Raw genomic sequence first — 14,583 nt, 5'->3', positions numbered from 1 at the left:
GATTTCCTGCACGCATTTAAGGCTCGCAAATAAATTAAAAGTAATTGTGTTCGGGGAGTCCTCCGAGCAAATACGCAGCTCGCTGCTACTTCAGAGCTAAACAAATCAACGCCGGCAGCAACAGCATTGGCCCACTGAGAGGGATCCCCCCAAGGACTCGAACAACAAAAACATAACTTGTTATCTTTTTTTACGACGGTTTGCTTTCATTTTTTCGTTATTTTTTCTCGCTATTGTTGTTTATCATCTATATGCTATGTATATTTATATGTATATATGCTATGCTATGCCGGTGGGTCCCCGTTGGAAATGTAAACATGTCCTTATTCCTCCCATCAATGTATGAGTGCTGCGTGCCAGTGTGTGTGTGTGCGAATGTGTGTGTGGGCTGTCAAATGTCATTGCCAGTTGGTTATGTGGCTTTCGACTCCGCAAAGGCAGCGGTGGCATCGGCGACAGCCAACAACAACATTGCTGACACATAACAATAAAATAGAAGCGTTTATATTTTTGTTATTATTTGATAAACACCCTTCATCAAACTGCGGTAACGTGGAATTTTAAGTCGAATCGAAGAAATAACCTAAGATAATTATTATCTAAAATAGATCAAGTCGATTAGGAACTAAAGAATTTGTTACAATATTTTAAAAAGCTAATATAGTAGTTTGGTTTTTGTTTTTAAATAACGTTTGATACTCTAATAATTTTTAAGCCTTTAGATTTAATTTGGAACCTTAAGAAATCTTTTGGTTTTCTATTGTGCTTTATTCTTATTTCTTATAGATTTCTTTCCTAAAACAATAAGCTGAAACACCCTTTCGTAGTGTATCGAATATATTTGTTGGCAGAAACCATAGCCAGCAATGTGGCTGTCAATTTAAAGAGCATCCCAGTCCCATTTCAAAATGGCACTCGCAGGAACGTGTATACCATACCCCAGCCTTTTTCTGGCCTCCTGCCATAAGCCGTTCGGGACAAAAGCCATCATAATAACTACACATCGGTGTTTGCTGCCGGTTCTCTTTTTGATGCCAACACTGCTGGTGGTAAGGTCACAGGAAAGTAGGTTGAATATTTGCAATATTTCTGCCCCGGCCCCTTTAAACCTATAACCGCACAAGTGTTAAAATCGCTCATCATGTCAGTTCGCACAGCTGCCGGCAGATATCCTATGGATGTGGATGGGGGTGATGAAGCTGCGAGGGTTCGCTATTGAACTTTATGGCCATAAAAGCGGGAGTATATGGAATGGATATAGGAGATGTATGTGTACAGAAGAAATTGTGTATTTATATTTGTAAGCGCTCTGTGCTGACAATCGCTGTGTTATGCTGAGCTAAGCATTTCGAGGCAGCAGCTGTCTGCAATTGTTGTGGCATTTTAAGTCTGCCCAGATCATCGCCAGATTTAACACACAACAATTGCAGCCAGTTTGGACAGTATACGTAATATTCTGAAACCTCAGTGGCCTTCATGTTGGCCCATAAAAGCAATAAATAAATCGCTACAAGCTGGACATCAAATGAGAGCTTATGTAAGCAAAAAATTTGATTTTTATTCGGGAATCTTTAGATACTTCATTGTCAAATGACAATGTATATATACTATTTTCCGTATTCACTAGTAGATTAGTGAGTAACTGGTTTCCTTTCTTACTATTTTGCCAATATAAATATTTAAATGTTTATTTAAACGGATGCAAATTAAGTTAAACGAAATTGTAGGTAAAATTGTGCTTTTTTTATAATCTTCACAAATATTTTGAAGTCTAAAAGCAGCTATATTCGTAAAACTTGAATGCTTTTCTTTTGAATAGAGATATTTTTGCACTTAATTTAAGTTTAAAAATTGGCAACATTCCAATTAGTTTTAAAATATTTCATTGCTATTTCTGTTCACAAAAATGAACTCAACCCTTATATACACAATCAACTGCCACCAACATGAAATGTGCTTTGATTCGCATTTCTGCCACTTTTTCCCCTCCGAATCGCTCGACTTTTCCTCGCCTCAGCCCCATATGTATTATACTTCAATCATAACTGGCGCTGGCCCGCAGAAAAAACTCCACAGAAATGCCACAAAAGTGTTTACATAGCGTCAAAGCGAAATATTTTATCGACACGCACATGCCGACACCCGCAATCTCATCAACCGCATCTCACCCCCTGCAGCCAATCCACCCACGCGACTTGATTCGCATGTTAACAACTACGGGGGCGCACGGAAAAGGGGCGGGGCTGGTCGAGGAGCAGGACCAGGACCAGGCCCCAAGACCAAATACCAAAACCAAAGGAAGCCAAAAGGCGCAAAAAATTATTACGCTTTATCTTTTGATTTAACCTTTTGTGCGACAAAAGCTTTTAATATGCAAATGACTAAATGAGCGTCTTGAGGCTATTGGCATTTGCTGGTGGGGGTGGTTTTGGTGTTGGTGGTTTGGTCAATTGGTACATTTGCACATTTCATTAACGTCGAACCCAACGGAGGAGTTCCTTTTCCTATTCCACTAGCTGCTAACTAGCTGACTTAGCCTTCGACTCCGCTTTGATGTTGTGGGTGCACAGCAAAAAAACTATTTACTTAAATTGTTAAAAAAAAAATATATATAATTGAATTTTAACAACAAAATTATTTAAATTGTTTTTAACATCCTTTATTACATTATTGAGATAAAGTTATATATAAAAATATGTTAAAATATTTTTTGAATTGTTTAATTACACATTTTTGTAATGGAATGGAAAATTTTTATTGAATGTGGGTTATTTCATGGAATATCTATATAATTATATATAATTACCATGACATTCAGTGTGAACTCGAACTTGGAATTAAACTTGGTAATGTTTATTTATATGGTTTTTTTCACTGTGTATATCTGCGTGTGTGTGTGCGGGATAAGTGTTAGTCTGCTCACTTGGCACACTTCAGCACACTTATTCATGCACATTTGCATATCATTATGTGTGTGTTTGGCAAAAGTAGCAGAGAAACCGGGCCGAAAGCCTCGTTTTTCTCCATTTAGGATTCCGAATTCTCATAGTTTCGACGCCACTCCCCCTCTTCGTTTCTTCGGCAGCGCCTTTCTCTTTTACTCATCATATTGCCTAGATTTAAGATTATGAGCTGGGTGAATTTTGTGGCTCACCTCTGTAGTATGTTAGTATGTAAATCTCTGGCCCATTCCATAGCTCTTCTTGGGGCACAGGTCGCAGGTGGCTTGGGTTATTAAGTCGACTTTCCTTTAGCCAGGACGACCAGCTTAAAGACTTTGCTTCAAAGCCCGAATGAGACGGAATACGAGCTTGGGCAGATGATGACTTAAGTTTGTTTCGTTAAACTTCATTGCCCTCATACGGGGCAAAGTAAACATTAAATTTGTATGGGCCCAGTTGGAAATAAAGGAAATTAAGAAAAAGTTCTAGACTTGTTCTAGATGTTTTCAAAAATAATTTATCAAAGAGACTTTAAAAAATTGAATAACAATAGCCAAAGGAAGGAATTTTTAAATGCCCTTTAGGCCAAGTATCTTGCAGGTAAAAATATATTTTAATGTTAAGACTTTTTGATCGTGTTAATTAAATTAAGTAATTAAGCTATTGAAAAGAAAGCATTCAAAATGCAAAGCTTATACTTCTTATATTCTGAGGTACAATTTTAAGCTTTTTGACAGTTTATGAACTTTTATATTGAATGGGTAGAATTTGTTCCCTGTTTTTCTTCTCTTTTCTAAGTTAAAGCAATTTCTCGACTTTAACTTGATCATCCCTTACTTGCAATAAATTTACCATCAAACCTTTTATCTTTACTTTTTCCAATTCACATGACAAGAGTCAACTAAACAAATTATATTTAAATTTTGGTAGCATTTAGAGCCCCCACAGGAGCCATAAATTGTTCGTCCTGGCCTGGTTTGCCCTGGTCTGGCCACAACCAGGACCTCTGACTTTGCTACTTTGCTGTTCGTGGCAAAATAGACAACGGAAACTTTTTCCCAACTGCTGTCGTCTCATTATGCCTGCCATTTAAAACAAATTCAATATTCGCTATGCTTTTTTGCCCTCAAAATGGTCAACACCTTTGAACTTTCTGCCCGCACTCCTCGGGCCAAAACCAGAACTGCCCCACTGCCAGTGTTTAGCATGAAATTGAAAGCGCCCCTGTCGCCCCTGCAGACAAGTGACTTGATTTGCCCACAACTATCCAGCAGCAGGAAACCCCAAAGCCTTGTTTCAAAGTTCCAGGTCCAAAGTCAGGTCAAAAAGGCAGGGGGATAGTGTAGTGTAGTGTAGTGGAGGGCATCCAACAGATTTCAGTTACTTTATTATAAAACTGGGCTTAGTTGTTTGCCCCGATTGCTAGTGCTGTTGCTTCTGGCACTTGGGATGTTGATGTTGTTGTTATTTATGCAGATGTTGCCCCCTGTTCCTTGTATTGATTTTGTGAGACTTTAGATGCTTCTATACCAACCGATTGGCATTGATTCCATTTCGAATTTTGCCAGAAGTGATGTGGCTACTGCAACGGTTTCCATTTAACATCAGTTTACTTCTGATACTGTTGCACCTGTTAAATCCATTTTATGTATTGGTCCAGAGCGTCCTCTTATCCCATTTGCTACTTCCATTTTTTTCTGATTCCCATTCTCGATGATTATTGCTTTCTATCTCTTATATCTGGTTTAATGTGGTTTTGCCCAAGGGGCAACTGAACAAGACTTTTGTTTATTGCTGTTTTGAACCCTGCCCTTTCGAGATAAATGGAACAAAATATTGTCGTACAATTTCATAAAAGCGAGTTGTTTTCATTTAATTGAATAAAAATCATATCATGTAAACTCAGCGTTTAAAACATTTTTGTTATATATCTTGCTAATATTCACTTCGCACAGAAAATATTATTTGTAGCTAATGTTTTGCCATCAAAATTCCTAGCCTCCATCAAATACCTTTGGGGCAACTTTAGCATTTGTTCCCAAATCCAATAAAAATTGTTGGGAAATTTAATTGAATTATATGTCAAAATATTATTAAATTTGAATATTTGTAGCTACCGGACAGCGTTGTTTTTGTCCCTCTTTCCATTGCCAATTTTATTTGAATTTTATTTCATGTTGGCTGTCTGCCAATTTGTCGTTATCCTTTGTCCTGGCTAAATTTCAATTTGATTAAATTTGAAATATAATATAATAAAAGCAAACCTTTTCATTCCTTCTTCCTGCTGTCTGGCTGTCTGTTATTCATTCTTTTATTGCCTAGCATTCTAGTTTTCCAAAACAGCATTTGACATGGATGACAATCATGAGCAAATCAGTGGGTCAGCGGCAATAAAGCCCACGAATGCGTATAAATCAGCAATCCCTTCAAATAATCCAGCTCAGTGAAAAAAGTCAGAACAAACATCCTCTGCGGCAGAGTGAGGGATTGATGGTCGTGCCGGAAAGAGGAGTTCACTCTAAAGGGATTGCCACTGGCCGCCTGACCACAGGAAACACACGATATACGTTGATTTCCAGCAGCGGACTTAATGCTCCACCATAATAGTCGTAATTTTTATAATGCCGACCACGGGAAACAGACAGAAAAGCGGCTTAAAAAGTCAGCCTTTACACACAGAGTTGGTCTGAAATTGCTCATTAGTCCACGAAAAAGCAAGCCTGTTTACGGTATGCATGGTATAGTAGCCTGTTTCTCTTAAATTAAGTATATTTGTTGTATAACTGAAGTAAAAGAATAATATTTGAATAATTTTAACTAAAATAATGATATACATACAGTATATGGTTTTTAAATTATAACGTTAAGATATGAGCACCACTTTAAAACGTAATGTTGAGAACAAATAGGTTAAGACTGGCATAAAGATTTAAACTGCTTGCTTTTGCAAATCAAAAATAAATATCAAATTATGGTTTAAAACTAAAAAAAACAAGAAGGAAAGCAAACTTCGGCAAGCCGAAGTTCATATACCCTTGCAGCTATTGCATTAATTAAATACTTTTGAAAACATTTAAATTATGATTTACTTGAGTATGTGCTAAAAAAAAACATTGAAACTATGATTATTTGCAGCTCAATTATTAGATAGTTATTTTATATATTTTTATTATTTCTATGGGAGCTATATGCTATAGACGTCCGATTTTGATAAAATTTATACCATAATTCTGAAATAATTAAACATTGCTATATGTCGAAGAACTAAACAAAAAATTAAAAAACAGAAAAGTTATAATTTTTTTCATTTATTTTTCCGATTGTTCCTATGGGAGCTATATGCTATAGTCGTCCGATTTTGATGAAATTGAAACCGTAATTCTGAAATATTAAACCATTACTATATCTCGAAGAACTAAACAAAAAATTAAAAAACAGCAAAGTTATAATTTTTTTTCATTTATTTTTCCGATTGTTCCTATGGGAGCTATATGCTATAGTCGTCCGATTTTGATGAAATTTAAACCGTAAATCGGAAATATTTTACCATTACTATATGTCGAAGAACTAAACAAAAAATTAAAAAACAGCAAAGTTATAATTTTTTTTCATTTATTTTTCCGATTGTTCCTATGGGAGCTATATGCTATAGTCGTCCGATCCGGCTCGTTCCGACTTATATACTACCTGCAATAGAAAGACAACTTTTGGGAAAGTTTCATGCAGATAGCTTTAAAACTGAGAGACTAGTTTGCATATAAACGGACGGACAGACGGACAGACGGACAGACGGACATGGCTAGATCGACTCTCCTAGTGATGCTGATCAAGAATATATATACTTTATAGGGTCGGAAACGTCTCCTTCACTGCGTTGCAAACTTCTGACTGAAATTATAATACCCTCTGCAAGGGTATAAAAAGTAGAACGCACATAAAGTTCACAATAGCCCTTTGCACTCTGGAAAGTGTATCTCAGAGTTACGAATATTGCGCTGGTACATACATTTCATTCCCACACTCGTACCTACTCGCACTGCAATTGCCTTCAAGCACCCATGGGTCATCATAAAAATTTTCACCGCTAATGAGGCCGACGATTAATCGAAAAATGCCAGAGTTAACAATTATCTGCCATCCCGCTGTGCTTCAGTTTGGCGACGTGTTAATGTCACCAGGTATGGCACAAAAAAACAAATATAACGAAACGCATGGAGTTGGAGAAAGTTGTGGCAGTAGTTGCGTCATGGTAAGTTTATCGTTAAAGGTAATTGCAGGGCTCGAGGCCCTTCGGCAATTATGTCTGGGAATAGAAATAGCTGGGCGACTGGAGACTCCTTGTTAAATATCAATTAGACTGGCTGACAACAAATTAATCCTCGTGCCTAGTCCCCGCCCTCATAGTTTCAAATATGGAACAAAATATGTGCAAAATGCATTTGACATAAAAGTTGCGAGAGCGTCAAGTTGTGCAAAACTATTGTCACACATGCACACAGCAAGCACAAAATTCCATTAAAGTTTTGCATTTGAAATTGCATCACCAGAAAGCTTCTGAGTGCGGGGTGTTATCAGTGGGCGTGGCCGGAGGCGGGGGCGGGTGCACAGGCTGGGTAGCCTGGTATGTGATGGGGCGTGGCACTGTGGTGGCTGTTGCGTCTAGTGACTACGTATATGTGTGTGCGGTAGCTGATACTGATTGAGGTTAGTTTAACCCTAGACTAGCCAGATTGTGTTGGTGAAAGATGAGGTTACACATTGCAATGAAATACTGCAATTTGACAGCTTTCAGCTGAAATGCAATTTGCACTAAATCTGAAATTTCAATGAAGTGCCAGATAATTGTATCTCATTAACAGCCTGTCTTACGCAGCTAACAATAAACAAACAACTTTTGGCCAAGTGATAATTGCTATTTTAGATAGCTATAATATATTTTAAAGAGTTCTTAATAGTTCAAACTAAGCTTTAATTCGTATTTTAAATACAAAATACTGAAATAAAAGAGAGTTTATACAAAATGAAGTATAAATAGATATGCTTTTAACAATATTAAACAATTTATGAGAATTAAGAAAGAAAATAAATGTTTTTGTAAAAATTGTTTTTAAAAGTAATATTTATTGACTCAACTTCTTATTAATTAATATATTGCCAGTATTTATTTATTTATTTATTTATTTATTGTCTTTAAACAATTTTTTTTCAATGCATTTTTCTGGCAATTTTGACCAAGCGACTATTGTAATCGCTTTAATCCCGATAAGCAAAATCACTTTAGCCGTCAATGCTCATGGTCGTTATGGGGTTAATTCAAGAAAAAGGTTTTGCAGCTCCAGCACTTCACTTCTCTATCTATGTTCGTTGTTATTTCATTTGGCTCTTCTTTCCATTTTTGTCAGCAGCCAAGTCAAGGCAAGCCAAAAGCAAAAGCAAACGCAAACCGAACGCCAGTCAAGCCAGAAGGAGCGGAGATGTGGGATTGGTCGGTGGGGTCGGAGGTCAGGAATGGCATCCCGAGATGCGAGAGAGCCCAAGTAAGCCAATCAAGGCATTCAAAGAGAGCATATTTAAATAGCTTTTAGCATGCACGAGCTGTCGAGCTGGCTGCCGCAGTTAAGTGAAGGCCAAAAACCAAAGGCGACACAAAAATGCAGCCAAAAAAGTCGAGAGTGGAGCAGTGCAGACGCAGACAATTTTGAAAATTGCCAGGGAAGGGTTGAGCTGTTTCCAGTCGTTTAGCAATGCAGCCAACGTTATGCATTTTGCCCTGCCATTCCTTTGATGCACCACCACCACCTAGAAAATGCATTGGAATGCTCAGCACACAAATGGCAAGAAGCTAGAATTGCCAGATTAATGTACGCCCCGAAAGGTGTTCAATTTCTCCTGACATTGGTTATAAATATGTATCGCTAATGTTAAGCAAATGTCGATATATATTATAAAAGTACGTGTTTTGTTGTAATGAAAAGTCCCATATCTAAATACGTTATACTACCATTGAAACAACAATAAATATAAATAAATTCAATTTTATTAGTGGTATATTTATACGAAAACCAGCGAAAAGCAACACAAAAGTTTTACATACAATTTTAAAATATAATTCAAAATTTTTGAAACCTTCTCCTAAGTTTCACATATTAAATGGACAAATGAAGAAATATTATTTAGTACAATATTGATGGAAATAAACTTTTAACTTACTTTAACCGCATTTTTTTAGAATGCCCATGAATGGCCAATGCAATTTCCAGCCCGTTTAAATATTAACATTTACATCAGACAATGTCTTTTTGAATAGAAATCTTTTAAAAAGGTTGAGTATAAACTCTAGCAACTTACACACACGCATTGGCATTCCTCAGACGGGGCAACATGTTTTTCGATTTTCCAGTGTTTCTTGTTTGAATCGCTGCTGGTTGTGATGCTGTGAGCCAGCCTCTGTCCACAAAGGCGGCAGTGCTAAGCAAACAGCGAAAGCATAAAACATACTCACACACTGACACCCACACCCATACCCTTACCCTTACATTTGGGGGGCATTTAAGCGCATATTTATTGTACAACGTTGCGTATGCGCAATAAATTTTCACAAAATTTCGACGCATTGTGGCAATAAAATGACATTTTTTCATATTTACACATAAAGTCAACGGAAAAAGCGGCAGAAAAAAAGAGAAACAGAAAAGCGAAACGAGAAACGACATGGGATAGGCTTAGGGGGAGGCGTTGTGAAGGATGTCACAACGATTTTTTATGGCCTCTTTTGCTTTTGATATGATGCGAAATATTTTCAGCGCAGACGTTTTTATTTATATTTATATATACTTTTATCTATACACATTTGATATGAGATGACGCGGGACAGCAGTAGCAGTAACAACATGAAAAGCAGCAGCAGCCGCAGCACATGTGACAGCTATTGTTGTTGCTGATGTGCGGCTTGATTCAATGCCAAATTGTTGTTGCAGCTAAACGCCGCATAGAGCCATAAAATAGGAGAATTAAAAACGGAAACAATTAAATTTCTGCTGACTTAGCAAGATAAATAAATGCAGTGATACGTCAACTAGTTCTTTAAGCGTTATGTTAGCAAAAAAGTATATTTATAAATATAAATTCGATTTGGTTGCAATTTTTAATCATGTAATACAATATGTATTTATTTATTAAGAAATATAGTACGTTCCAAAGCCTTTAAATATATTTTCTCTGTATAAAATTTAAATTAATCTCTGTAATGGGTGCCGTTTATTCAAAAGCCCACAGTATTTGCTTTAATTTTGCTAATGTTCATTTTCGCCCAGCACAAACTTTAACTTTGCTTGTTAAGCTTTGCAAGTTTTGATCCTATAAAAGGGCCTAAAAGCCTGTCGAATCCGAAAGCGAAAAAATGTTGGTGCACGCATTTGCACATGCATAATAAATAAACATGGACGCCGGCGGCCGGCAGTTGCTAAGCCAATGGGTGCGGAATGTTGGGTGCCGTAAAGGACGGCTCAAATTTACGCATTTGTAATTACGTAGGAATTAAGCCGCCATCAACATTTAATTGCTAAAAGCTTTACTCGAAACGAGGCAGCCACGCATGCCACGGCGAGCGTGGATGGAAACTGGAACATTTAATTAACAAATTTTACGCATTTATTTTCTATTTTCATGGCGACGATGCCGATGCTGATGCTGACCAACCGCAAACGAAAAAATAAACCGACAATAACCGTGACAACATAATTTGCCTGGCACCGAACCGACCGCAGTGAAAACGAAGGACATTGATGCCGTCGAGGGGAAATCAGTTTCACTGCCCTGCCCCATCACGGAGCCACTGGATAATGTGTATATGGTGCTCTGGTTCCGCGATAATGCCGGCATACCGCTCTATAGGTGAGTCCTGGGTCCTCAGTCCACGGTCCTTAGTCTGAAAACACAATTGGTCCATTGTCTCGGCTTAGGCACACATATAATTAAATGCAAACGAGAGTCTCGAGAGTTGCTACCTTTTTAAATCGTTTGGGGCGCTGACTCACATAAGTATGCTATGATTTTGCCCTCTTTAAGTATGCCTGTAGGTGTGCGTGCCTGTGTGTGTGCTTGCCTGCGCCGGTGTGCGTTACCAGGATGTGTGATTTAGCTTAGCATCCCCACCTGTTTTTGTTTAATTTGTTTTTTTTTCATTTTTTTTTTTGTTTGACTTTTGTTTTCTCTTTGTCTGTGCCTGGGTATTAACTTAATTATGTTTACCTAATTTAGAGTGATTAACCTCGGGGCATGACAAACCACAGGTATTATGTGCCGGTGAAAATTTTTGAAGTCGAGCGTCGGCTCCAAAGATTAAATTACGGAAAATGGCCAAGTAAACGCAGGTCAGATCACAGGTCAACCGAAGTCGGGTCCATAATAAAGTGGCCGTAATTGAGGGCCCCTGGCTGAAGACCTGCACTGTGTTAACTTCTAATTGCATTCACGGCATTTTCACGCCACGTTGCGCCTTTTGGTTGTCAACCAAAGATTTTTTCCTCTACATAATTGCTTTTGCCTTCGTCTAGGGTATCTTGGGGTGATTCGTTAAAGTAAAGCATAATGTAGTCTTTAATGTTTTAAATTGTTTTTCATTTACTTAAATTTTATATTTAATCAACTCTTTATACTTAAAAAAAATTAAAATTAATTTAGAATTGAGTACTGTTTTTATTTTATTAAAATCTCAGCATATGCAAATTTTTATTTTAATCCTAAGGTGTTTTGTTTAAATTATTTTGAAGTTAAAATTTGATTATAATTTTATTAAAAAATCACCAATAAACACCAAAAAGAATGATATTATTAAGGCCGAAATTTAGATCAAAAGTTCGTATAGCCGTTTTTTTACGCACTCGTCTTAAAAATGTAGTTTAGTTTGAAAAATCGATTCTTGTTATGGAGTATATAAAGCGTCTTTAACTCTTAACACACACAAATTTAATTTGCCAGTTTCGCCGCTTCCAGTTGGGCCAACTAGATTTGCCTTCAGGGTATTTTCAAATTCAATCAGTCAGTGCACTTTATTTCCTGCCCCGTTCGCGTCGTCCTGCTTCCTTTTCAGCCGTGCCTCCTTGGGCCGTCGGTGCATTTTTATTAGACTTAATTTGCATGCAGTCGCGCTACTGGCAACCGTGCAGCCCAGCAGTCGAGCAGCCGAGCAGCCCAGTTCGTTGCGTATTATTTAGCCATAAACATTTGCTGCATAGGCTCCCGGAGAACCGTTATTAAGCTTGGCACTAGCCCTGCAATTTCGCTTTCGCTCACACTCTCGCTCTCGCTTCTTCTGCCATTTAAGCGAAGTGCAACTGTTTTTTAGTTTTTAATTAAAACGGCGGCGCAAAAGGACGAGTAAAAAATAAATAAAGGAATAAAATTTGGGTTAACGTCGGTGCTTCGCTGCTGCACTTGAGTCGGGCTGCTGGCCGTGCCGCAATTAAGTTGTTGCATTTGCAACGAGAGTGCTGCAAGTTCGACGGCTTCCCGCATAAATTATTGTGTGGTGCATACAAAAGGGCGCTTAACGCACAGTCCGCCACAGAAACATTCGAAAGTGGCTGCAATCGCTGCCGCAGCAGCAACAATTTGGTGGAACGCGGAAGAGCCACTCAAAAGGAGACACAGACAGAAGGTCAGAGTGGCGCCAAAGGACCTCTTCTGATTGAGAGACCTCAGTCTGGTTTCAAATGTGTGCCACCATTTTTTTGTTTCACCCAAAGAGGCGGGAATGGAATAAATGTTAATTCCCGTAAACCAATGTAAGGGTTGAAATAAATTATAATAGCTGGAAATAAGTGTGGTTTGTAGCCACTGGGCAAAGGTATTTTTGCACATTATTATCTGTTTAGCATGTTTATTAAAATGTCTCAACCACTTTAAAAAATCTTTAATGAAGAAGAATAGGAAACTAAGCTTTTGCCTTAAATAAGAAATGTTTTGCATTTTGTTTTGTTCATTTCTTTATCTCCACTGTCGTATATTGTCTTTCAAAGAGCCAAGCTTTCGGAAAGTTTGAAACTCTCAGGAAGTATAAACTTAGCCCATTAAATGCAGTTCAGACTTAAATGTGCCAAGCAATTTTGGAAATAAAATGCCTAAAAAGCCAAGCAAAAAATAATGTTTATCTGCAGCGCATAAATTGCATTTGGCAAGGCTTCACACACAAACACTTTTCATCCTCGATTTTCCAGTACGCCTAATGAGCAGGCCAAAATAAATTACGCTAATTTTCGTGCAAAAAGTTCACAGGCGTCCGGAAAAATGCAAATGGGGTGGAGTTGGAATTATATTGGCTATGGATTTCATTAATTTCCTAGCTGGACGAAATTTTTGGGGCTTGATTTAATTCGCGCGGCCCGCCCACATTAAATATTAATGGGCCATGGGCGGGTATTTTTCAAGGCTTCATGTTATTTAATGTTTTTGTGTGTGTTTCCCATCTCTTCTATCCCCAGCTTCGATGTGCGCGATAAGGAGAGTCGGGACCAGCCCCGACATTGGTCAGCACCGGAGGTTTTTGGCTCACGTGCCAAATTCCATTTTGACTCGCAGCCAGCAACCTTGGAAATTAAGGTGAGATTTACCCGTGGGATCTTGTGAGTTCATGCCCATTCATTTGCGGATGGGGTGTGGCCTGGTGATAATGAAACGCATGCGGGGATTTACCATTTCAAATTACCCGGAATTAATTAATGCATTATATCGAAATGCACCTGAAAAGATGCATTCTCTGCACACTTTTTTGTGGGCAACTGGACGTGGTTATTTGAGTAAATAAAAAACAATTAGCCTGAATTTACATTTCAAATAAATAAATGTCCACCCAGAAAATGGCAACTAAATGTAATAAAAAAGTGGTTAAAATAATAGCACAAAGTATATGCATTTAAATTAGTTGGCTTGAAACAATAAAAATTGAATAGGAAGTGAAACTTTTATTTTATATGCAGATTTAGATTTTAAATCATTTTTTTCAAGTCCGACATATGCAATTTACGATACAAATCCCATGACGCATTGAGTGTTATACATTTAATGAAAATCTGAAATGCGTACCCGTAAAATCATAAAAACCAAGAGAGAGAAAAGTGGCCTAAAGCACTGGAACAACCAAAAAGCGGAAGCAGCAATGGCGAAAACATGGCCAAGAAGACTGAATGGAATGTGGAAAACAAATTTAGATATCAAAAGTTGTTAAATTGCCTGGCGCACGCGAAATGTTTATTAATGTCTTGCATGTTTACAGATAACTTGATTTAGCGTTTCTGTCATGCAATACATAGATACACACAAACACATCTACATCTCCGTGCTCCGTACTCCGTACTCCGTACTTATGCAATGTGTTTGCTACTTCAATTCGTCGTATCGCATCGTCTCGCCTTGGATTTCCTTGGATATCCTTGCCCTGGGCTTGTCTCTGCCACGGCATTTGACTTTTTAAAGGCCAACTCAGTTAAGGTCTTAAGTGAGTTAAGCAATAAACAGCAAGCCACGAACGAGGAGCTTCGTCAGGGGGATTCGTTAACGAGCTGCATTTCGAAATGAATGTGAAATGCACACGAATAGGCGGCCACCATAAATCCGCCAAGCAAAAAGGTCCTTGTGGTGTGGG

The 14,583-nt window shown here is 37.9% G+C and overlaps 1 protein-coding gene across 1 annotated transcript in view; it reads left to right on the top strand.

Annotated features, from left to right (window-relative positions):
* The window catches only part of LOC128261285 (neural cell adhesion molecule 1), a 71,194-nt gene that overhangs the window by 22,374 nt on the left and 34,237 nt on the right, over window positions 1-14,583 (top strand). The window contains 2 exon segments of the mRNA XM_052994900.1: window positions 10,709-10,835; window positions 13,424-13,541. Coding sequence (XP_052850860.1) covers window positions 10,709-10,835; window positions 13,424-13,541 — 245 coding nt within the window.

The sequence above is a fragment of the Drosophila gunungcola genome, unplaced genomic scaffold, assembly GCF_025200985.1.
Source record: "Drosophila gunungcola strain Sukarami unplaced genomic scaffold, Dgunungcola_SK_2 000001F, whole genome shotgun sequence".
NCBI classification, from domain to species: domain Eukaryota; kingdom Metazoa; phylum Arthropoda; class Insecta; order Diptera; family Drosophilidae; genus Drosophila; species Drosophila gunungcola.
Note: the sequence above shows the minus strand (reverse complement) of the source record. Positions and strands in the feature narration are given on the sequence as shown.